This window comes from Ascidiella aspersa, chromosome 1 (assembly GCF_963924565.1).
Source record: "Ascidiella aspersa chromosome 1, kaAscAspe10.2, whole genome shotgun sequence".
NCBI classification, from domain to species: Eukaryota; Metazoa; Chordata; class Ascidiacea; order Phlebobranchia; family Ascidiidae; genus Ascidiella; species Ascidiella aspersa.
The window spans coordinates 14917789-14941204 of NC_139447.1; the positions used below are offsets into that span (position 1 = coordinate 14917789).

Below are 23416 nucleotides of genomic sequence, written 5' to 3' on the forward strand. Positions count from 1 at the left end.
TATGCTGGCCCAACGACCACACTAAATGCAATTTACTGTTGAAACAAATTGAAATTTTTGTATTCGTTCGTGTGCCAAATTCGAATTCATAATTTGAATAAAACTACCTAAACGAAATCATTTCGGAGCACATATGTATCCACAGTTCTCAGGAAATGTGTATAATTTACGCTTATTCGTCGCGTTACTTAGTTCCAGCATTAAAATATTTTTATTCCTATCTGAACACAAAATGGGGTCGCAATGTAAATTCTGATTGCATTTTATTCAAATTGGGGTCGCTTATTAAAAAGGTTGGAGACCACTGCTCTAAATAGTCAAACCTTTTGTACTCTACATGCTATTTAAGTCTCTGCTAGTTCCCGGGTTAATACGCCAATGCTTGTCACATTCTGTTAGTGCAAGCAACTTCATATTGTGCATTTAGTACTCACAAAATGATATCAATTAGTTATCTTAAGTTCATAAAATTATGCTAAAAAACATTTTTTGGATAAAACAACCTAGAAAATGTTGTTAAAATGTGACATTTATGTAACTGCTTAGTTTTAAACTGTAAAACAGATTTATTTATAACTATTCCATTGCAAGCCATGCAAAAAAGTTAACAAAAAATTCAGGGGGAAGATAATTTTTTTATTTTTAAATTTAACTTAAATCTGAGAGTGCTCATATTTGTTATGTGTTTTTTTTTTAGACGCAACCTAACAATTCTAGGGCCTCCATTAATATTGGACATAATTTTTTTTTTTTTTGAACAAACCTAATATATAGAGTCTTATAGACTATATATATATTTGTACTTTAAACGAGCGACAGCTATAGGTATTACTAAAGAAGAAGGATGAGGTATAGCCTAATAATATATATATTTGTACTTTAAACCAGCGACAGCTATAGGTATTAGTAAAGAAGAAGGATGAGGTATAGCCTAATAATTAAATATAATACTAAAGTACACATAAAGCGTTAACGGGAATATCAGACATCATAAGCTGGCTACATGCATTTAGCTAAAAAAATTCTGTATGTGAACAAATTGATTCAAATGAAAAATGGTCCTTTTGCAAAAAATGTCTCTTTATTAGGTAAATAACAAAAACGTAAAAAACACTTTGTTAAAAACTAGGTGTGTGCAGGACTGCAGAAAAGTTTTTCCTTATTGCTGTTAAGTACCGTAATCTTCAACAGTACTTGAGACATTTAAACGGGCCCAATTCACATAAAATGTGCAAATAGTGCTCCGCGAAAATATTTTTTTCTTAAATCTTCTTTTTCTAGAAAGTCCAACTTGAAACAAATTGTTTTAACCCAAAGGCGTCGTGTGTCCCATTGCACACTCAAAAATAAAAGTTGGGCAACTTAAACGATATAAAGGCGTTTTGCGCTTTGCATAAATTGATAACATCGTTGTAACTTTTGTATTGAAACTAACACTTGTGTGAAAGTTAAAACTTCCTATATCCGCGCCTGTCCACATGTTGGTGATTCAAAAACGAACGAATCACAGTACACAAGCAGCCAATCATTTACTATAAACTCTAACGAATATAAAAATGTTACAGTGTCTTGTTTAACTTTTTCTTTTTCGCGACAGAGTACAACGGATCTCGCAACAACTGTTTCTTCCCTTCCAGTGAAGATATCCTATAATTATGTTAAAATAATTGAATTAAAATTAACGCATTTCTTGTGTTGATTAATTGTTATAATCTTAGTGTAAAGTAATTTTAAACATATTTAGGCTACACTTGCTAAAAAAGCAGTTTGTGCGAATTGCCAATTCTGTAAGGACTTAAATCATAAACTAAATTGTATCTCTAATTCAATGTTTCATAGTCATTTGCAAAAAGTACTTGTCTTCCACTGATGTGTTTTAATTGAACATATTTTAAGAAAATTGTCATATACTGAATTTGTACACACAAAATCGTTTCCTTGCAATATATCTATTTTATCTTAGGGTTTGTAATGCGTTATGTCAAGTTTTTGCACTGGAACTTGACTTGGACAGCTGATGACGTTGTTTGGGACTCGATTTGTATTTCTTAAAAATAACGTACAGGTCGTAATTATTTTGCAAATGATTTGACTGGAACAATTAGTTAAAATATATTGAGTTGACTTAGTTGCACTTATGTCGCAGTTGTCGAATAATTTGACTTGATCCAAGTCGTTTGGCCAAAATTTTGCAATAAGCATTATTTTGATAAAATGGAAAATTTACGATTTTTGCACAATGTTGTTTATTTGCTATATAATTTTTCATTAGGGTATCGAAATATTGCTTAAGATCGTGAGAGTTTGCCCATTTTAAAATTTAAATTTAACTTGTAAACTTAACTTGTTAGGACAATGACTTCGACCAAGACCTTATTTGCCATTCTTATGCAAATGATTTGACTTAAACTGGAGTAATTTTGCAAATGACTTGAGTGGGACTCAGTTGTTTCAAAATGATTTGTTTAAAACACCGGGCCTCATAATTTACAACACCTAGTCTGCGCTTTAAAAGCACCCTAGCTTAAAGTATACGATTGGTTTATTATAATTTGCCTTCGAAGCCCCTGGAGTAATAAAAAAAGAAAAATGCAATTGCTATAAATTTTTAGACAGATTTCAATCCCACGCGAAAAACAGCTTGCGATAACATCCTGGAAGCGAAATACATACTTTCCCATATGTTGAAAGAGGGAGGTAGCGTGATTCAGTATATATTGGCCCATTCTTATATGACATTGTTCCTCATTTTCATCGTAACTACAAGCTAAAATTTTAGCGTAGTCCAGCTGTAAGTAATAGAGGGAAATGTTTTTCATTTTATTATACTTTGGGTAAAGGTTTATTGTAATATTAAGTTAAACATGCTTACAAATACATCTTACAAATCACCTGCAACCAGTCCAACGGTTTGCGGTTCCAGAACATATGAATAAAACCGGCGTAAGAAGGCAAACTGCGGCTGCGAAACAGTTTGCCGATAGCGCCCAGTGTACAAAATGAGACGTAAAACCATTCATTATTGGATTTCTCAACTTTCTACAAACACAACATTGCACATTACTTTATTAGTATTATGAGTTGGTTGTTTTCAATGACTAAGCCGCGACTGGGAAAAGATTTCCAACCCCTACTATAGGGTATGGGTATCGGAATAAAATACGTAATACCCGATATGGCTAGTACCATTTAAATATATTGTTAGTCGAACCCTTTTTATTCAAACCAAAAGTTCCTTTTGGCAAATAAATTATTACACTTATTTGATTTCATAATTATATTTGTACCACCTCTAAACAAAGAGGCCTTTAACAAAAACACAAGTTAAATTTTTAAATGAAATACGTTTCAAGAAATGTAACCAAATGCCTTACGATAAAACATTTTTTAACAATATAAGTCAATCCATGATCGATTACTGGATATACCAAGGGTCGACAACGTTTTCCTAGTTGCGTTTCCTAGTTTACTCAGAAGGTTTATGGCGGGGCATAATAATTTTTGTTGTTGTTTAAAAGTGTGGCGTCCAGTACTCGTTTTTCCATGTAACCATAAAAAATAGTAACATGAATTCAGACAAACGTACATTTAGTATTGTTTCCACATATCCCTTTTTCGCAAGGACATCGTCTTCCAACATCAAGTAATATTCAGGCGATAGATTGTAAATGTACATCATCAGAAATACTTGGTCTAGGTTTTGTTTAGACCTCCATTTAACACGATCAATTTTGTCTCCGAAACTAGGATTCACAGTTCTGTCGAAATCCGGGTAAAAGTCCTCGGGTGGTGCTATTATCTGTCGATTAACAGTACAAAAAGTAAAACACAATGCAATTAAAATAGGACATTTTCCTACAACATACACCTTTTTGTAGGTTAATTTTGTGTTCAACGTCGTTAGAAACAGTTGCTTTAAATACTTAACAATGCTATATTATATTTATGAAGCTTTTTTGAACAATTTGTTAAAGGGTGGACATTTTCGCTACATTGATATTTGCTGATAATATTTGTATACACAGTTTAATTCATTAAATTGTTAAATTTTATGTGGTCGGTCTGGCGGTAGAATATTAAAATGCAGCAGAGAGTTAATTACACTTTACAGCGACACTTTCCGAAGGTTACAGGTATGCCAATGTTTTTATATGTAGACTATATTTCACTGCCCGTGGGGCTTCGATATTCATCTACCTAAAGATTTACATTATAAAGCGTATTTGAAAAAATGCATTGTACCTCCAGTATTCCACCTGACAATTCCTCTTCAAATTTGTCTGCAATGAGATTGGCTTGTTTGCGAACAAATGTTTGGTCCGTTTCTCCAACGTAAACAATAATTCTCACGTCGTCTCTCTTGGGTACCATGTTTTCCAGCAACGATTTTATAGTTGTTATTAGGTAATTTTTCTCTTTGCGCTGGATAAAGACACAATTTTGAAATAAAACAACACTTTGTGACAACAACTATGACACCAATTAAGACTAAGTATAAATGTGCCAGTTGAAAGAAAGCTTAGATGATTTTTTTTTAATCAGGTAAATGGTTAAAATTTTTGCAGGGTTGAACCGCCAGATATGGATATTAGTCCATTATTTTTCTAAACTTTGTGACTGTGTTTTGTGCTTTTGTAGCTTTATATCCCTGGACTCGAGTAATTGTACATTTGCATTGGTTAGCTTGAGTTGATCTTAACAAAAATCGAAACAACTTCATTTTGTGCTGTTATATATAGATGAGATAGTTTTATCATATCATGAGACAAGGGTGAATAAAAAAGTTTAAGAAGAACTGGCTTAGATGATATATCAACCACTACTATTACATAACATTTTGTATGCTTTTATGCAAATTTGTAAAGAAAAAAAAGTGACAACCAGATTCAGTATCAGTTCTATTTTTTTGTGAAAATTAAGAACTTAAAAAAACAAAGAACACAATAATATCACACAGAAAAAAAAAAAAAAAAATGCTTTACTGACATGAGTCAAGCTGCCCAACATATAAACACCTGATTATTTTTTCACTGAAAAATGGCCTTTTTGGAGTTAACGTAAATACATGCCATATTGTAGCCCAGGGGTCGGCAACCCCTGGCACGCCAATTGATTCAACGCTCATATTATGTCACCTTACGAAAGTACAACCATTACATCACTACCACATTAATAACATTAGTATTGCATCACTAACACTAGGGCTAACTTAATGGTTGAACACATTTCCAGTTCGTGTCACGAATAAGTGTCTTAACTGTTGTATTTACCATTATTTTATGTGTGCGTTAAACTTGTTGTTTACGACTAACCGTTCGTATTACGTCACAATGCCCCAAAAGTGGCGTGACGTTCACTGCGCAGGGCATTCTACAATTGTGGTTCAAAAAAAAATCAAAAAGACAGCAGCAAATTGCTCATTACATTAAAGTTTCCGTTATTCGCTTTTAAGTTGCATACTTTTGTCAATATTACATTTTTGGTTGATTTTAATTTTTGAAGTTCCACCGGTGCGCAAAATTTGTTTTGAAATTTTACCGAACCGTATGCTAAAATTTGAGAACCATTATTCTACATTAAAAGCAAGCCCGTGTGTTTTTGTGCGATTGAGAAACCAACTCAAAGCGAAACTTATAGCTAACATTTCTAGGTATCGGCTGAAAAACATTGAAGTATATTCTAAAAAAGATACGTAAATTAGATGTTAGATTACAGGGCTGCAGAGTCGGACTCGGACTTGTGCGCATGCGCATGACAAAATTTCGAAACTGACAAGGCAGAAAACTGTAGCTCTGGTTGCCAGTGCAAAACTAAACAAAGAAAAATGTTTGGCACGCAAGTTGTTGATATTATGACAGTAATCATAAACTGGCACACTGAGTACAAAAGGTTGCCGACCTCTGTTGTAGCCTAACGTTACATCCATATGCATACCTTAACAGTAGGAATTCCCATGACCAACTTCGGCTTCCCTTTCGGACGGAATCCTGCTCTAAAGCCAGGTTTTGGGTGGGTCAAGTTTCCCAAAGAAGCTGAGACGTAGGATGGCATCTGTTGGGAATATTTGATCTCCTTTTTTGGTTCAGGTTGGTGCTTCTTGGGGGGTATTGTCACCTCAAGTTTGGCAGGAATTTTTTCTTTCTAAATTGAAAACGACGTTAAACGTATGCAATAGAAAACTGTAAATATTGACTGCTCACATCAATGAAGGCCAACTGTTTGCTTCTATGCACTTTTTTTGCCTCTTGTTGAGAAGGTCACAAATATTTTCATTAGCGCCCGAAAACTTGCTGCTATCTTTAGTTTCTTACTATCAGTTATACTTAAATACCTCATAGATGGGTTATTATTATTCTACATCTATGCATGCTCTCTCCTTCTGTTATCACTGGAGTATAGTTCGCCATTTGTAATCATGTGGATTCGCTATATGTTGGCCACCCCTGGCCCGCTTACTGTAATACGCCTACACTCAACTGATAGCGGAGTGCGGTCCACATCAGGGCCTATGTCTATTAGAAGTAGATCAACACTTATTTTTTTTTTTTTTTTTTTAGCAAAACCATAAGAAAATGGGGGGGGGGGACCAGTTGACCAGTTTAAAGGATTTGTTTGAACATTTGCAGCTCTATCTCTGCTAAATCTATATAGTTGAGTTGTTACTAGCCATGTACTATACCTGTAAATAATATTGTTTATACCATAACATACAATAATCCTCTCGTGTAGGGGGTTTTGGTATACTAAAGGTTCTCAAACGACGTGTCGCGACGCCCTGGTGCGTCGTTTACATTTTTCAAGGGGGTCACACAATAATACTGTTTCGTATCTAAACGATTGCGATAGAATAAAATGATTGCGTGCAAAATATTATTATTTTTATCCCTCGACAAGTACATTCTAAATCAAGGGTCTCAAACACGCGGCCCGCGGGCCGCATGCGGCCCGCGAGAACATTTTGTGCGGCCCGTGTAAAAATTTTGGATTTCCAAGTATTTAACAATATTTAAGTGCCACATATCTTTTTTCATCAGATTTAAAAGTTAAAATTCACTCTAAAATTGCTTCAAAAAACTGAAACTATACTTACCAAACTTCACTGTCATATCACTTTCAAACGCTACCATTTATGCGGTAAAAGATCTACTATTACGTCACATTGCCTATTCAACTCTGTGCAGTTGTTCATTGTCGAGTTGTAGGCTTTGATTGTTCTAGCCTAGTATTGAAATAAATTTCTATAGCTTAAAAAGCTAAATTACACTTGTCTTTTGCTTCAAAAATGAGAAAAATCACAGACGAAGGAAAAGTTTTTCAAGATAAGTGGGAGGAGTTATATTTTGTCACCGCGGTCAGAGGTACTAGTTATTGCCTTATTAGCCGGCAGAAGATCTCTGTTATGAAGAAGTATAACAAGGGTTTGCACTTTGAAACAATGCACCGCGATAAATAATATGCTTACCAGGGCAAAGTAAAAAAATATAAGGCAACTCTAAGATTTGTTTCTGCTGACAATTTGAAGCCCAATATCGATATCCCTGTCCTTGATAAACGCTGCCAGTAAAGTAGCCAGAACAAATAACTATAGCCTAAAATCAGCCTACACGTGTTTATATTTTATTGTGTTCTTATTTATTGTAAATTGCGGCCCTTGGGCATTTTACACGTCCTCATTTGGCCCTCAGAGCAATTTGAGTTTGAGACCCTTGTTCTAAATCATTGTTAAAAAACTATAGCGATTGATCTTATTTGTTTCAAACAAACAAATAAATAAAAATTAGACTGCTTCGCACGTCCAACAAACTACTTCAATCAGCTTGCACGAATTTTCCTACAATTAGCATACCTGTTGATCTGAGGTGTTTGGCGTAATAAGTCCAACATAATATATAGCTATAACACAGTAAAAAACAAGTAAAGTTGTCCAAAAATTTCGGTTTCTTTCAGTTATTCTTATCATATTATTGTCAAACAGTTAAGTTGATAACCCTGAACTACAAAGCAAGCGTTCGTCTAGTTCTCTGGCGACGTGGAGAGATGCGGCGAGAAACGTTTAAATGGCCTTAGGCTATAAAGTCATCATTATAAAAATCCTATTCTTTTCATGAAAACATTTCGTAAACAGATAATTGGTAAAACTAGCATTAGAAGTAACCCACCTTTGTCTTGTAATTAGAAATCAGTAAAGTATATTTTTTACGTCGTAATTCTTCGTTTTGCTGTTTAAACTATACGTAGAATTTATGGGCGGCCACACTTGGTAAAATACATGTAAGCTATCTTTGGGCGTTATAATAAAAAAAAAAATATTATTGTCCTTGAAATGCAATGTAATAAAACATTTTTTTAGGGTTCGAACAACACAGTTTACGTCTTCTGAGTAAACCACCCCCTCCAATCATGCTAACAGCCACACTAAAAAGCATCAGACGTCTCGTGACTTTATACTTATGACGCAACAATTCAATTATCAGACAAACATACACAAAAGGAAAATTACTACAACTATAAAAATTGCCACATGTGTTTAACTGTTACGTGCGAACTTGACCATTGCAAAAAACTCGTTAGCTAATTAATTGGATCTCAAAAATCGGTGTATCAGATAACAAAATCTATTGGCAGTAACCAGCAATGGTTAACCGGTTAGCTGATCTTATAAAATTATGAGAGGCGGTTCTATGGAACCTTAGGGCTGAAGTTATAAGTGATACTTTGTTATTATTTTAACAATTTCCTTCAGCTTTGAACAAATACTGTAAATACGGACGATATTTGCTTTCTGTGACGCTGCTGCTTGTAGGTCTACGACTTTACGTACATTGGCATAAGAAACACGTGACAGGTCTGATAATGACCATAATATCTTAAATTTAAACTATCGAAGTAAATCTGCCTATGCATACGAATTTTTCGACGTGCACATTTTGTCTCACATTGTGCAAAAAACTGGCATCCGCGTCTCCGCTGTTAAGCGTCAGACCAGCTTCAACTTGGACTGATGGACAGCAGGTGGTTCGGCTTGAGTAACACAAAGGTGTTGTTATGACACAAGGTCAATCACTTGATTTAATTTCACTTGAATGACTTTTTTTTAATGATTTAACAATGAGATACAAAAGGAACAATTAAATTACTTGACTTATAATTATTCAGTTTATTAATAAAACATTTATATAATTAGATTTTATCTTTCAATTTTGCACATAAAGCATTTTGATTATGTAATATACATAAATAGTTGAAAAGAACTGGAAAATATATATATTTTTTATTGTAAGTTTTTCAAGTCAGTTTTTACATGAGCGTGTAATAAAAGTGAGGCTCTACAAATCTACTTTACGTGACGTGTCGTAATCGTAACAAGATACAACTGTACTGTCATACAAAGCCACTTAGGTTTAAACAGGGCCGAGCAGTCGGTACAAATTTTCACAATAAAATAATATAAGTATAAGGCATCAATCCTACATTGGCGAATAAGTTTAATAACGCTGTGATTAGTAGGGAGGTTCGAATTCAGGTGAACACGCCACGATGGCGGTCTGCTTAGTCTTAGTTGTATGTCCTGGGCAGGCGCGGATCCAGGACTTTTGTTTAGGGCTCTTGAATTTACGTCACAAAATTACGTCATAACGTGTATAGTCAGAAAGTAACGTCAAAACGTGACTTCACAAAAAAGTAACCTTAAGAACGCCTCAAATGTTTTTTATTTTGTTTTAATGGTTGGAGAAGGTGTTACTTTTAATGCAAAAGGAAGATGTTATCAATTCGTGCAAAGCGAAAATCTCCTTTAATGTGTTAAAGTTGCTAAAACGTTTTTTTAAGGGTGCGACGAGACGTATAGGCTATACCAAAGAGACTTTAACAAATGAGATGCAACTCCTAGTCACGTGATCCTTTTCCCCGTTTAACAAATGCATTTTGGTTTGGTCGTATGATACGGTTCGCTGCATATGAAGAAAGCCTTGGTTACGTCTTAGTTACGCAATATTTCCTGTTATAAGGAATAAGCGAAACGTGTGAAGTTTTTTATTGCTGTTAAAATTGTTGTGCTGTTTGCGAAAACCATTTCTCTGGTTTATATACCAACCAGTGAAATGTGTAAATAGACAACCTTGTTCATTAAATTGTTATAAAGGTTTAGGTTTATTACCACTTTTTTCAAAATGAGCAGTCTTGAGGGTAGTTCTGGTTCTGATATATTTTTGGACTCAGTTACAATACGGCAGCTAGAAGCTATCTCAAACGAAGTTGAGGATGAATTTTCTGGAGTCGCAGAGATAAAATTTGAAAGTGAGAGTGTGGAGGAGGTCTACGAAGAATTGTTAGTGGAGGAGATAAAGATGTGGTGGAGCCAAGTTGGGGGAGAAGCTTTAAATATGCCAGATAAAGCTTGGGAATATTTTTTTACTATTTTCAGATCAAAACCAGACGGCAATTTTCTTCTTTTAAAATTCAGCATAGATGGAATGTTTGTCATTCCTAATCTCCTCCAACATTTATCGAAAGATGACAGTTTAGATTTAACAAGAAAATTGTTTCATAAATACATAGCAAAGTTTAAGAAGTTAGATCTGGAAACAAATCAAAAAATAAATTCTATTACTGTTGATGACCGGCATATTTTGGAATATATTGGTGGATATATTTTGCACAAATTATCTAAGGCATGCAAAAAAGAGTCCCATTTACAGATTATTTTAGATCTCAAAGACCCAGAAGCTAATTTTTCAGAAAGCTTGCTAATTTCAGCACTAAATAATGACACATATGGAAGGCTAACGGTACCAAAAGCACGAATGACAGATCTTTTAGCCTATTTTGAGGTTCAGTTTCGGCGCAATTATAACCACAATGATGTTTTTGGTAGGTTACGCCGGTGCCAAAAAATAGCCTATATAGGTTTGTGATATTTTTGTTATCTCTAGAGTAAAAATCCCTCTGAAATATTATTTAACAAAACAAGAGGGTCAGCAAAATAATTATTTCCTAGTCCGCGAGACCATCTCGATTTTTCATCGAAAAAAAGTTGTTTTCCAAGCCCTGTATCAAACTTTCAAATTTGAACTTCGGTGCTCGATCCATTATTATATCCATATATGGAAGTAAGAGCTGGAAACCAAAGTTGTCGGGTGTGTAGCGCCTACATTTTAAAATGTGCAGTTGTGCAATTATGTTTTTTACACACGTTAGTTTAATTGGAAATCCTATCACAATTTCGTATTTTTCGTAAGTTAAGAGAGCTCATATACGGGCGATGTTGCACAGCCTATACGGGCGATTTGTCTAAATAATATACAAGGTATAGAGTCGTAATTTGCTTTATGTTTTTTGTTAAAGCTTTTAGATTCTAATCATCTTAATTTGTTAAATCATAACTTTTATAACGAATGATTAAAATATATTTAAAGAATGATCGAAGGGAAAGATGCTAAAACTTTATTACGGTACAATTTGTTTTAATAATAGATCTCTAATTCGGAAAATGCATTATGATTTTGCATGCAAAATGTTTTGTTGCCGATTTCCACATTTACAAAATCAGCAGAAAGGTATTTCTTGTGTTGTCGAACTTGTCTAACAATAAATCGTCCCTTTTTTAATTGTAGGCCATGTGCCACTACTTTTGTTTGGTTTGATATGCTATCCGCTTTAGCCTACCGCTATACAGCTCTGTTAAACTATGATCAGACGAATGTGGGTTGGTATAGGAAAAAAAAATTCGGTGTACCCCTGCCACAGAATTCAGACTGGGAGAGCAAAGAGTAAACCAGAAAATATTAGCAAGCAATAAGTAAGTAGGTTTATTTACCAGTAATGTGCAAATTAAGTCGTCGTGTTTTGTTTGATTAAGCAATAAGTAAGTAGGTTTATTTACCAGTAATGTGCAAATTAAGTCGTCGTGTTTTGTTTGATTCCAGATCTGCAGGTGAATTTTGCAATGTTGCAAAAGCCAACATTATTTATTAGGCTGATAAAACATTAATATTTTTAATTTTTTTTCTTTCTTTGGCATTACAAGGTTTATAGATGTGTCTAATAAAATTTTGTTGGATTCCAATTCGAATTTGCAAGTGACAGGCGCTTTAAAATTACCGCGATCGCTTTGGAATATTAGGAAGCGTATCGGTTATCGACGATAAAAATGCATGGCCTCAATAGTCAATATTCACCGAGTCATCACCGAGTCATGTGTGGCATCGTTGGAAACAGGGCTGCCACTCTTAGTGGTTTTCCACTAGATCTAGTGTTTTTTTAAATAATCTAGTGGTTTAGTGGTTTTCTTGGAGAATCTAGTGGTTTTTATAACCTTGAAATGGAGTAATAAACCGTAAGTTATTTCCCGGCTTCCATTGTTAAAAATGGTAAAGTGAATGAAAAATCCCATTTTTTAAATGAAATGTAAAAGCCTGATTATGTTTGGTGATCGTCGATGGCTCGATGCTTGTTAATAACAAGTTTCTATACTGATTACTGTTATTGTCGGGCAGCAGACTATATTTAGAAGTTTGTACAGCTGTAGTGCTGCACTGTAGGGTGTTGGCCTATCACCGCTTGCCAACCAAAGGTGCTAAAGGGAGAAGAGGGGAGTGAGAGGAAGGAGCAGGTCTAGGTATAGGGTATATAGGTAAAGCTGATAAATTAGCCGGCAAAATAAAAATTCCTTTTTAAAAAAGTCGACCTCTTGGGAGGAATTTTTGGCAATCTCTGGCTAGGACCCCCAGGGTCAGTTATACTCATTTATAGTGAATAGAACTGCCCCCAGGGCCCAAACCCAATCTTTGCGATTGGCCCTTTTATTGTACTTTACAGTTCAATTGATATCATAGTCGGAGTGTGACGTAACTCCGCCACGAAAAAAACAAGTTTTTATCGCCTGTTTTACCGTGAATTAGTTGAATAATGACAATTTAAAGCCAGACTGAAAACTGACAAGACTGATAGATATACAGCAATATGCCAAGCTTGCTATATAAAGTTAAAACAACCAAACACAAGTGGCGTTTAACGTACAAAGACAGTGTTAAGCATAAAAGAATAATACTGCCAAACTCAAAACCACTGTTGCTACATTTTTTTAAGTAGGTGCCTTAGTATTCAACAAAAAACGGTAATAAAAGCAGAGCTTTTGTTTTGTATATTTAGCAAATAGTAACTTTAATAACGCAATTAAGGCACACAGACTTAAAAAATAGTCTGTTTTTACATTGATTAAACGTCTGGAGATGTTAAATCAACATAAAAATGGCAATAGGTTGTCGCGATAACAATCTAGTGGTTTTTCTCCGGATCTAGTGGTTTTTTATAGTCCAATCTAGTGTTTTTTTAATTTTGAGAGTGGCAGCCCTGGTTGGAAAGGTTTGATCAACCGCTACCCAAATTTTTTGGTCTCTTGGTGCGTAAATGATTTTTTTCTCGGAAATTATGGCGAATATTATTATTTTTTAATAGGAAAATAATAGACCAATCTTACAAATATTTATTGTGCTGGGCAGCTTTTGTTCATTTGGGGGGGGGGGGTGTGCTAAAACCTCGCACAAAAGCTTTCTTTGATTAATGTATTTTCCTAAAAAGTTGTAAGTAACAGGTTCGTGTGTTTTAGCACGTGTAGTGCCATAAGGTGATCACTGATCAGCTGTCTTGGCAGCACGCCAAGCGAGACTCCGACGGTGTGGCCAACTCTGGCGATAATTTTGCGATTGAGTGCGAACAGTTCCCAGTGCAGATTAGGCCTAAAGCTTAAAGCCAATAATGGCGAGTTAAGAATCTTTTGACTTCCAAATTTTGCTCTTTTTACAAGCTTCGTAATACAATTTTTGGCGCTGGTCTACAATTTATGTTGCTAAAAATATTTGGGTTAAGTTGAGAGTTAGCGTTTATAAATGTGCACATTAATGGGGGTTAGGGTGAAGGTTTGGGTGTATTAAAGAAGTAACATTGAAATATTTTGTCCGACACCAGATGGGAAACTTTGGATTTTGCGCGGGGTAGACGATTTTGCAGCTTAAAATGCGCTGCTGTAATAACATTTCTGCCCAAATATGCGCGGCTGCAATAACGTTATTTGTAAAATTTGCACGCCAAAATGGAGTACTATGACCGAAAACCGTTAGCGCGACGAAAGTTTTATGCGTTTGAGCGATTTTACGCGGCTGACCGCATTTTACGTTGATTTAACATGAAATGCGCGGCTATGACCGCGGCTGAGCGAGAAACTGCGCGGGGGATAAATCCCCCGGACTTACTTTCCAACCTGGGCGCAAACGACCCTATTACTTAACATGTTAATGTTATGTTGTTTTGATGTGTTTCACTATTATATATATATATATATACATATATAAATATAAACAAGTAGCCTATTTTCGCACAAAGGTACATTTTGATTTAGGAACTTTTGATTTGTAAAATTGTCAGACAAATAGGTAAGTTTAGTCCTCTGGCAAGTTTTTACAGTTGAACCGGATGGTGCTTACCCAACTTCAGTGTATGGTGCATACTCCATCCTATTTGAAATATGTACAGCTGGCTTACACCAGGTAAATCTTTTTCAATCAAAGTAGTTGAAATGTGAAATTTGTAACAATGTTGTAATAATTAAGTAATTGTTTTTACATGACTTAATTTGATATGATTCAGGTTTGAATTAAGCATATTCAACATTTTTTTTTCTTGTCTTTTGAGTTATTTGTCATTTTTATATATAGCAAAAAAATCAACTAAATATTTTAAACCCGAAAAAATAGCTAATTCGTGTTTCATCAGTGGTCAGTAAAACATCAAAATTAAATGCCTGACGACACCAGGACACTAAAGCAGTACTTCATGCAACATTGTGTAGTTTAAATCAATGTATTTTTGATGTCAAAATTACTCATTTTAGGTCAAAAAATAATCGCCCTACCGATCAGTAACATCACATGAATCTTGTATTCTGCTATATGTGCAATTAGGTGCAACCTTCCATGGTGAAATAAATAAATTGTATTGGTCCCAATTACCCAATATAAGCATCAGAACTGGATTTGAATCCAATATGGATTCTGATCTAAGGATTCTATATTCCACTTCAAACTATGTTTTTGTCGGTTTTAATTTCATAAATGCAAAAAATTGCACTTTGTGCGAACCTTATACCAGGTTTGTGGTGCTGTGTTTAGAAAATCTATTGTGCCCATTTGCATATTGAGACATGTTGCGCTGTGTGATAAACACGGCAAACAATTTCTCTTAAGTTCTGCTTATCTATGTAAAAGTGAGTAAGAAAAGCAGATAAAAGCATCTGCAGATTGTACTTTCGCAGCCCTCTTATATACTAGTATTAATATCACAAAATCTTATATTTTTAAATTGCGTTGTATATCCCATAAACATGGTAAGGTTTATACATTCATTAGGCAAGCACAGCATCTAACTTTAGGGAGGACAACAAAAAACGTAGAAATTGGGCCAAAAATGCTAGTCACCTTAAGGCTGGAAAGTTTCTTCCAGCCTGTTTTAATGTTTTGCTTTTATGTCGATAACCAGTATGGCAGAATGCTGGCGACTTGATGACTATGTTGGCCGAAGAATGAGCCAGAAAGCAGAAGAAATTGGTGCAAAAGAGAATTAAAAAAATAAATATATAAAATTATTATTTTTTTTTTAAATTTTTAAATTTCTTTTATTTTTTTTAAAGATACATTTCAGAAAGAAAACGTGTTGTTTCTACACACATTCAATCACATATATTTTTAAAATGCAGATTATGTAGCAACATTATGCACTATTATTTTTCTTTAACTAGTTTACTTATTAATAGCCTTCTTAATTGCCTAAGCATGGCAAGGCTGATACACTCCTTATGCGAACAAATCATTTAAGTTTAGGCTCACAACCAAAAAAGAAGAATTTAGGAGAAAAATGCCACCAGAAAGACTGGCAAGATTCTGTCAGCCTATCAATGACATTCTATTTTTGTTTTGTTTCAATGACATATTACACTATTACTTAAGTATGTTTTCATTACTAAAGTATGTTTTGAACGCCTCATCCTATTAAAACATGGATAAATATATAATTTTGGTATATATTCGTATATAAAATGGCATATTAATAGGAGTAATCTTTGGTATATATTTAAAATATAATTTTTTTTTATTTTTCCAAAACAATTACCCAAATATTGATCACGCAATTATTTTATTTCACACAGGAAATTCAGTGTTTACATTATGCCTAAAACACTGTCTATTAGTATTATACTTTTTTCCATTGTAATTTTTGTACTTATATTGTTTCAGAAAATATTACTCGACACAACTTTCCTGTAATATTTTAAAAGCAAGTTCTACAAAACCACCTGTTGTGTTAGCTCATGGGGTTTTAGGAAACAAGAACAATTTTAATTCTCTCGCCAAAAAACTTCTTGAGAATACTGGAAGATCAGTAAGTAATTGATTACATTTGTTATTATTTTTTATTTAAGTAAGTATATAAAGTAAGAATTAAAAAAAATAACTAATATATATATATAGTTTAATATTAACAAACATAAATATCTGTTCAATTTGAAATGCTGTAAAGTTAATTATTTTGAAACAGATGTGCAATTTCTACAGGTAATTTCATATGATGCAAGAAATCATGGTAAAAGTGACCACAGCAATGTGATGACCTTATCAAGTATGAGTGAAGATTTGGTTGAATTGCTCGAAAAGTTAAAAATCTCTGAATGCATATTGTTAGGACATAGCATGGGTGGAAGAGTCGCAATGTACACTGCTTTAAATTATGTAAGTTATTCACTTTAAGCAGTTGCTACTCTTTCAGAAATATAACATGTTTGACTAAAATATGCAGCCAGAATACATTAATAAATTGGTGGTGGTTGATTCATCTCCTGTTGCACCTTTCAACCTTGCTTCAACAAGTGATAGATGTAAGTTTGTTTATGGTTTATGTTTACAAATAAACATAATTCTTTTGATTAATTAATAATAATTATTATTGTTGTGTAAAAACGAGCAAAATATGTACTGTTTAGAGGTTATTTCCAACTTTATTTTGAATGTAAATTGCAAACATTGGATCAACATATTACTTTACAGCTTCAGTTGTGAAATATGTCAAAGCTATGAAACTTGTTACTTGGTCAAATTTTAAAACCTTATCTGAAGCTAGAAGTGGGGCTGATGCTCAAATTAAACCTGTTGTCACGGTACTGTTGTGAACTCTTTTATTTATAGAAAAACTTTCTGTTTGCATCCAATAACTACAAATGCTAAGCTTTTTTGTTTCTGGTAGAAATACAGCACTTATTAACTAGAGTAGGTTTCTGTTTTTAAAAAAGTGTGTGTAGACTAAAGTTTTAACAGTTTAGGTTTCTGTTTTTAAAAAAGTGTGTGTAGACTAAAGTTTTAACATTGACTTGCAGTATTTTATGTGACAGTTTCTGATTGTGAATTTATGAAAATAATAACTTTAATACATATATCAGAAATATTTTTTTCATAATTAAAAGATTGAAATGCTCACTTCTGAGGTCCCAACAAAATAGGTAAAAAATTTGTTTTTAGGATCCAGGCATAAGGGCATTTATCCTAACCAATGTTGAAGAAAAGTCGCAAGGAAATTTTGGTTGGAGGGTAAACCTGCATGCCATTTGTGAGCATTTAGAACAATCATCACATATTGACACTCCTGCTAGTGGGTTAAACTATCAAAAAGAAACCTATTTTATTGGTGGTGGAAATTCTCATTACATAGGGTAAAATTTAAGTTTGTATTCTATGTGTGTTTTTTCTAATTATTATTGTTTGATTAAATACAGATTTAATGACTATCCAATCATAAAGAGACTTTTTCCGAAAGCAATGATTTCCCATATTCCTGAAGGAGGGCACTGGATTCATAGTGAAAAGCCAACTGAATTTTTGCACTGTTTAGTTGGTTTTCTTAAGCCAACAACCTTCCCCCTGTTTACAACATAAATAATGTTGTTATCTATTTGTTATACATATTGTGTAATAGTTATTTCTACCTGTATATTTATTTGTTTTTATGTTTATCCCAATAAATGTGTAATGTTGTCTATAAATGTATTTACAATTTACTTTTCCAAGTCCTTAGTTTATTTGTTTCATTAATGGCATAACATACTTCAACATTACATAATATGCTATTTATAACTTTTAATTTTTACAAGTTTTATTTATTATTGTTTCAATTAAGCCAATACATATCGAAAGAATGATAATTTAAACCTAAATGTCTATTTGTAATTCTATTTTTAAGAAAGACAATAATCAACAAAACTGCAACTGTGTTTTGTCACACTGCAAAGCCAACTTTTGAGACACTTTCATGAAAACTGGGTATTTTTATTTTAAGTTTTGTTTTTGGTATATTATATAATAAGTCAATACCTAAAAAATTGAAATGTGAAAGTGGAATGCTGGCCTTTTTCCGGTCGCTTTTTAACAACACAATGGAAGAAATTTATCCTCAAAAAAGAAGTGGGCATGTTGCTGTTGTGTGGAATGGCATCATTTTTGTATGGGGTGGATATTACACAGTAAGATTTATAGTAATGCTAATGGGGTGATAAATCGATGTTGACTTGTTAATAAAAACAAATTCAGGATGTTGAAAACGACATGTTTGAGCGTCGACACTCTCCTCAAACTATTTGGAAATACTATCTGGATCAAAAAATATGGTACATAACAAAAAAATGATGCCTTTCATGTTGTAGCACCAATACTATTTTATATGTTGTGCTTTATATATAGGTCCATGGTAAAAACTGAAGGATTTGTCCCACCATCGTTACTTGGAAGTTGCTGCACATGTTATCAAGATCAAATGATTGTGTTTGGCGGCATTTCATATTCTGGGGATGACAATAATGTCTGTTTCATGCTTTTAGTTTATAGTTATAATTGCAGTTTTTACCATAAGCACTTACATAAATAGGAAAAAATCTGACCATGATTTCATTTTATATTTTCTTTTTATAGGTTTACAGTTTAGATCTCATAAAAATGAAATGGAAAAAGATTAATTTGTCAGGAACCACACCAAGTGGGAGAAATAAACTAACCTGTTGCGTTTACAAAAACAAGTAATACAATCTGGTTTATTGTATATATAACTAAACCTGCTGTTTTATAAATTAACAATTATTATTTGCCAATAAAGGGTCATATACTTTGGTGGTTATGGTCCATTGCCAAAGGATTGTCAGATTCAAAATGGACAATTTGATGAAGATATAACCTCTGTAAGTTTTTCTTATTTCTGTATCTGTGCTGTGCTGTGCATTTTTATGTAAACTAACTTTTCTTGTGCCAATTTAGATTTATAAAAGAGGTTGGAATAATCATCTGTTTGCATTTGATATTGATGAAAATTGTTGGATAACACTTGCCAATGCAGTAGGGCATTAGTGTGTTTTTTAAAATTGTTTTTTGTGATAATTCTGTAATAACAATTGTGCATATTGTAGGGTGTAAAGCCATCATCAAGGGCAGCCCATGCCTGTGCAGCACTAGGAGATAGAGCATTTATTCATGGAGGAAGACATAAGGTAAAAAGTAAACACATTTATGTGGAATGAAACCTTTACTGTATTTCTCACCTATAGGATAAAAGACTTGATGACATGCATATTTTGTGTTTGAACACCTTTGTTTGGACACAAGTAAAGTAAGTGTATATTCAAGTTTTCTAAAGTTACAAAGTGATATACTAAAAAACAATTACCTTAGAAAGCACTCAAATTTGCCAACTGGACGTTCTTGGCACTCTTTGAATGTGACAAGTGAAAATACATTGCTCTTATTTGGTGGTTTGGATACGGATGAAAATATTTTAGGTAAAGATACGAACTTTATCCTAAAGTACTTATTTTCATACGACTTCGCCATAGGGTTTTATGACAGCTACATTTACTGTGGCCTAAAATGATGTCCTTTTAGCTAATTTACTAAAGTATTTTACATTTTATGTTGGTATATCAAGTATTTAAGTCTCCAACAAGTTAAAGTTGTCATAATAACAAAGGCATGTACTGTGAAATTTACTTAAGAAATTTCTACTGTTAACTCCTTTTTAAATGGTAACTAAACAACATAATTATTAAATATATGAAAGAGTTGTGAATTGTCCCCTTCCAAAAAAAAATTTACAAATGACTACAACAAACCAAAAGAGGGTAGACAGTGTTATCAATGAATGGCAAAAACTATTATAACATCATTTGTCCTGCCTATTCCACTTTTAACCAACACTAGTTTTGAGTGAGACTTGAAGGGCGTTTTTGGTACAGTTTTGGTAACAATGTATTTCAAATTGAAGATGACTGCTGGCACTTTTCAACTGGTAATACTAGTTGGAAAGAGGCTCCTTGCCAAAATCACCCCCGTCTCTGGCACACGGCTTGTAGGGGTGCATACCTTAGTGAAGTTGTAGTGTTTGGTGGATGTAAAAGCAGTATTTTCTCATCTGATCCAGTAAGTTTAAACCATGATAATACTTCTGTACTGCTTATACAAGTGTGCGTTTTTGTACATGGATTAATAAATATTTTTATATTTTTGTGCAGCAACATTGCAACAGTTTGGTGGTGTTCAATATCCAGCCAAAATCTTTGTTGTTGTAAGGGTTTAATATTTGAGCTATTCTTTTTTGTAAGATATGTAAGCCTTTTTATGCTTTTTTCAGGTTGTGTTTAGAGGTGTTATCAACTAACACAAATTCGTGGAAGGACAAACAGGATGCATTGCCATTGCGTTTGGTTTCAAAGCTTTTCTCTATGGCAGGAAATGGTGGATGAAAATAGTTTTTGTGCAAGTTTTTGACTATTTTAAACCTTTTCATGCAAACAGTAAATAGTACTTGGTATTTTGTGACAATTGCTTTAAATCGCAGTGAAATTGTTACACATGCTTTTCTATATGGTATGAGCAACTGTTGATTTTCCATTTGTAAAATATCTATCCTGATATTGCAAATATACTTTGCTGTCTGCAAATCATTTTCTTACCTATTGTTTGAATAAAATCATATTTCTATCCAAACTAGCTTTTGCTTCCAAAATGACCCTACCTTGCAAAAAGTTTCATGTAAAACTTTTTGCGAAAGATAAAAACAGATATTTTTTGCTTCCGTAATATACATAATTTGGGCAAGATTGTCAGCGTTTTTACATGTACACGAGAACTATTTGATATAATGTTGATAAAAACTGATTTCGCAATTGTTTACTTGGCGTAATGTTGGCGAAACTTTCAAACAAAATATTTGCCAAAATTTCACTACCGATAGGACCATGATAGCCATCGCTCTGGCCACACCTAAGGGTAGAACAAAAGGTTTTGTTTTTGCCTAAAAAAACAGTGGTAATGGCCAGGGGCGGATCCAGGATTTTTGTTTAGGTTAGGCCATTCTTAGAGATGATAATACAATCTTACGCCCTTCAAATTAATAACCTTAAGAAAATTGATGCTATCTGTGAAACTCGTGTACAAGTAAAGTCCAAACGCATTCAAGGAAAGCCTAAATGCGTTTTATATTAAACGAAAGCAAATTCCTTGAATGTAGCTTAGCTGGACTAAGATATCAATTGCATATTTGGCACGATGTAAAATACGATAACTTCAGGTTCCGTAAGTTTAATCGTTTTACGAAGTCCCGTAATCGAGTAATTTCGCGACCTTACTTTAAAAAAGTTAAAACCGTTCCAGTAAGAAAATTGTTCTACTTTAACCCCTGCTGTCGTTGTACAAAGACTAGTTTCGGCGGCCCTCCTTAAATGTATTTATACTCGAATTAACATTTACGCATGAGACCACTTGTTTTTTGACGTCATTCCTTTGTCCATATTAACCAAAAAAAAAAAAAACTTTGTCCATATTAACCAAAAAAAAGAGCAGTTAAAAAGTCATGGAACTCGTGCTTTAAGCGCAAAAATCATACAATGCAATTAGCCCTCCTGGCTACGCCTATGTGCCTACTTGATACCTCTGCCCTAAACGCTTGAAAAATATCTTTGACTAGCTACCCTATAGCTTTTGTCTTTTTTATTAAATCGTCTTAGAATAAATGGTATTGTGTCCCGTCTTTAGAAACCAGAGTTTCAAATAATGCGACTAGGATAGTGTGATTTCAAATAAAATCAACTTTAACTTCACCTGCTACACTACACAAGTGTAAAACTAACATGTTTTAAACGATCTCCCATAATCGCGCAACGAATTTGTTGTGATGAGCAAAAATGAAAATGGTAAATAGGACAAGTGCCAAGTTATATGGATAAGTGACTTATCATAAGTCACATGTAAAGAGCGACTGTCTAGGACAGTGGTTCTTAACCAGGGTTCGATCGAACCCTTGGGGTTCGTCGAAGGTGTTTAGGGGTTCGGCGAGAACGTCCTCAGAAATATAAATGCTGTTATTACAAGCTAAATCGAATCTCTTATGTGCCAAAGATAGATGTCATGTAACCTTTTAAATTGGAAGGTTTGCCAATTCATCCTATATAAATGCGAGTTTAAAATTTGATTATGCCTAGTTTCAGTTGCATATTAGCGCACGGGTTGGCTACAAAACAACAGGTGTTTTAATACGAAATATTTTATGTCGTCATGTTTAAGTCATCCATGCAACTTTCACGTTCCCCCGAAACAAAAATCGTGGAGCTGGCCAATTTGACGGCAAACATAGGAGGAAGAAAGGAATACTGAGCGAAAATTTGGGGTTCGACGAAAGCTTGCAGAATGACATAGGGGGTTCGACAGGTTGTCAAAGGTTAAGAACCACTGGTCTAGGGTCTAGGCATATTAGTTATGTTGTGTCTATTTTATAAATTGGATACATTATATTCAATATTTTGCCTGTGTTGATAGCTTTCATCTCACACGGCGACGTTAGGCTAAATCTTGTCTGTTTGCTCGTTGTTGTTTGTACGGACTTCTGAACATTAATTTTGTTTTAATTCGATATGTGTGGTTCTGTATAGTGAAGTTTTGAATGCTTTTGCAATATTTCTCATAAACATGTTCAGGGTGGTCCAACTTCTTTTCATCGCGGGCCAAAAACAAGTTTTTTTTTTTTTTTAATTTCAACACCGTTTGGCCCGCGGGCCTGCAGTTGGACCACGCTGAACATGTTGATACGGTGATCCAATTTAACCGGATAAACATTTTTTTTTTTATAGTTAAAAACTGGTAAACTATAACAAAAAACGGTAGCTTGTTATTAAAATCTAATGATTCGTACCATTTTTGACGCTCGTGTTATTTAGTCTAAGCATTAGGCCTAGGCTACTTAATTATCGAACACAAACTGGGTCGCACTATAGTATATTAAAAGTGTTTTGATATAGTATAGTCGCACGTAAATGGTAATTTTATTTCAATTTTGGTTTATT

General features: G+C 33.8%; 2 protein-coding genes across 4 annotated transcripts; one reads left to right on the forward strand and one right to left on the reverse strand.

The window, feature by feature from the left end:
* Nucleotides 1–1083: 1083 nt before the first annotated feature.
* LOC146167973 (alpha-1,3-mannosyl-glycoprotein 4-beta-N-acetylglucosaminyltransferase A-like) lies at nt 1084–8005 on the reverse strand. Its single transcript, XM_083389253.1, has 7 exons — nt 7847–8005; nt 5935–6141; nt 4243–4422; nt 3587–3799; nt 2893–3039; nt 2674–2789; nt 1084–1647 (listed from the first exon to the last, which is right to left on the reverse strand). The coding sequence occupies exons 1-7, from the start codon at nt 7958–7960 to the stop codon at nt 1560–1562; spliced, it is 1065 nt and encodes a 354-aa protein (XP_083245379.1). The 5' UTR covers nt 7961–8005; the 3' UTR covers nt 1084–1559.
* Nucleotides 8006–14382: 6377 nt separating this feature from the next.
* LOC146167974 (kelch domain-containing protein 2-like) lies at nt 14383–21084 on the forward strand. Of its 3 annotated transcripts, XM_083381548.1 has the most exons (12): nt 17977–18559; nt 18627–18703; nt 18777–18894; nt 19005–19108; nt 19186–19267; nt 19344–19421; nt 19493–19573; nt 19631–19692; nt 19755–19861; nt 20344–20498; nt 20591–20643; nt 20710–21083. In XM_083381548.1, the coding sequence occupies exons 1-12, from the start codon at nt 18437–18439 to the stop codon at nt 20819–20821; spliced, it is 1152 nt and encodes a 383-aa protein (XP_083237674.1). In that variant the 5' UTR covers nt 17977–18436; the 3' UTR covers nt 20822–21083. The 3 variants fall into 3 exon arrangements, 2 of the variants coding, with proteins under 2 accessions (XP_083237674.1, XP_083237683.1); XM_083381557.1 differs by lacking the exon at nt 19344–19421 and having other exon boundaries at nt 20710–21084; XR_014494522.1 differs by lacking the exons at nt 18777–18894; nt 19005–19108; nt 19186–19267; ... (5 more) ...; nt 20591–20643; nt 20710–21083 and adding exons at nt 14383–14543; nt 16287–16431; nt 16605–16778; ... (1 more) ...; nt 17094–17203; nt 17562–17752 and having other exon boundaries at nt 17816–18559; nt 18627–18701.
* Nucleotides 21085–23416: the final 2332 nt, after the last annotated feature.

Excerpts from the sequence above, each read along its gene's own strand:
- LOC146167973 (XM_083389253.1), bottom strand. The coding sequence starts at position 7,960 with ATGATAAGAATAACTGAAAGAAACCGAAATTTTTGGACAACTTTACTT. Across the intron at positions 4,423-5,934 it reads TGGGAATTCCTACTGTTAAG|CGCAAAGAGAAAAATTACCT; the intron begins GTATGCATATGG and ends GTCTTTATCCAG. Across the intron at positions 2,790-2,892 it reads AACCGTTGGACTGGTTGCAG|CTGGACTACGCTAAAATTTT; the intron begins GTGATTTGTAAG and ends TATTACTTACAG.
- LOC146167974 (XM_083381548.1), top strand. The coding sequence starts at position 18,437 with ATGCTGGCCTTTTTCCGGTCGCTTTTTAACAACACAATGGAAGAAATT. Across the intron at positions 18,704-18,776 it reads TATCTGGATCAAAAAATATG|GTCCATGGTAAAAACTGAAG; the intron begins GTACATAACAAA and ends CTTTATATATAG. Across the intron at positions 19,422-19,492 it reads GGATAACACTTGCCAATGCA|GGTGTAAAGCCATCATCAAG; the intron begins GTAGGGCATTAG and ends TGCATATTGTAG.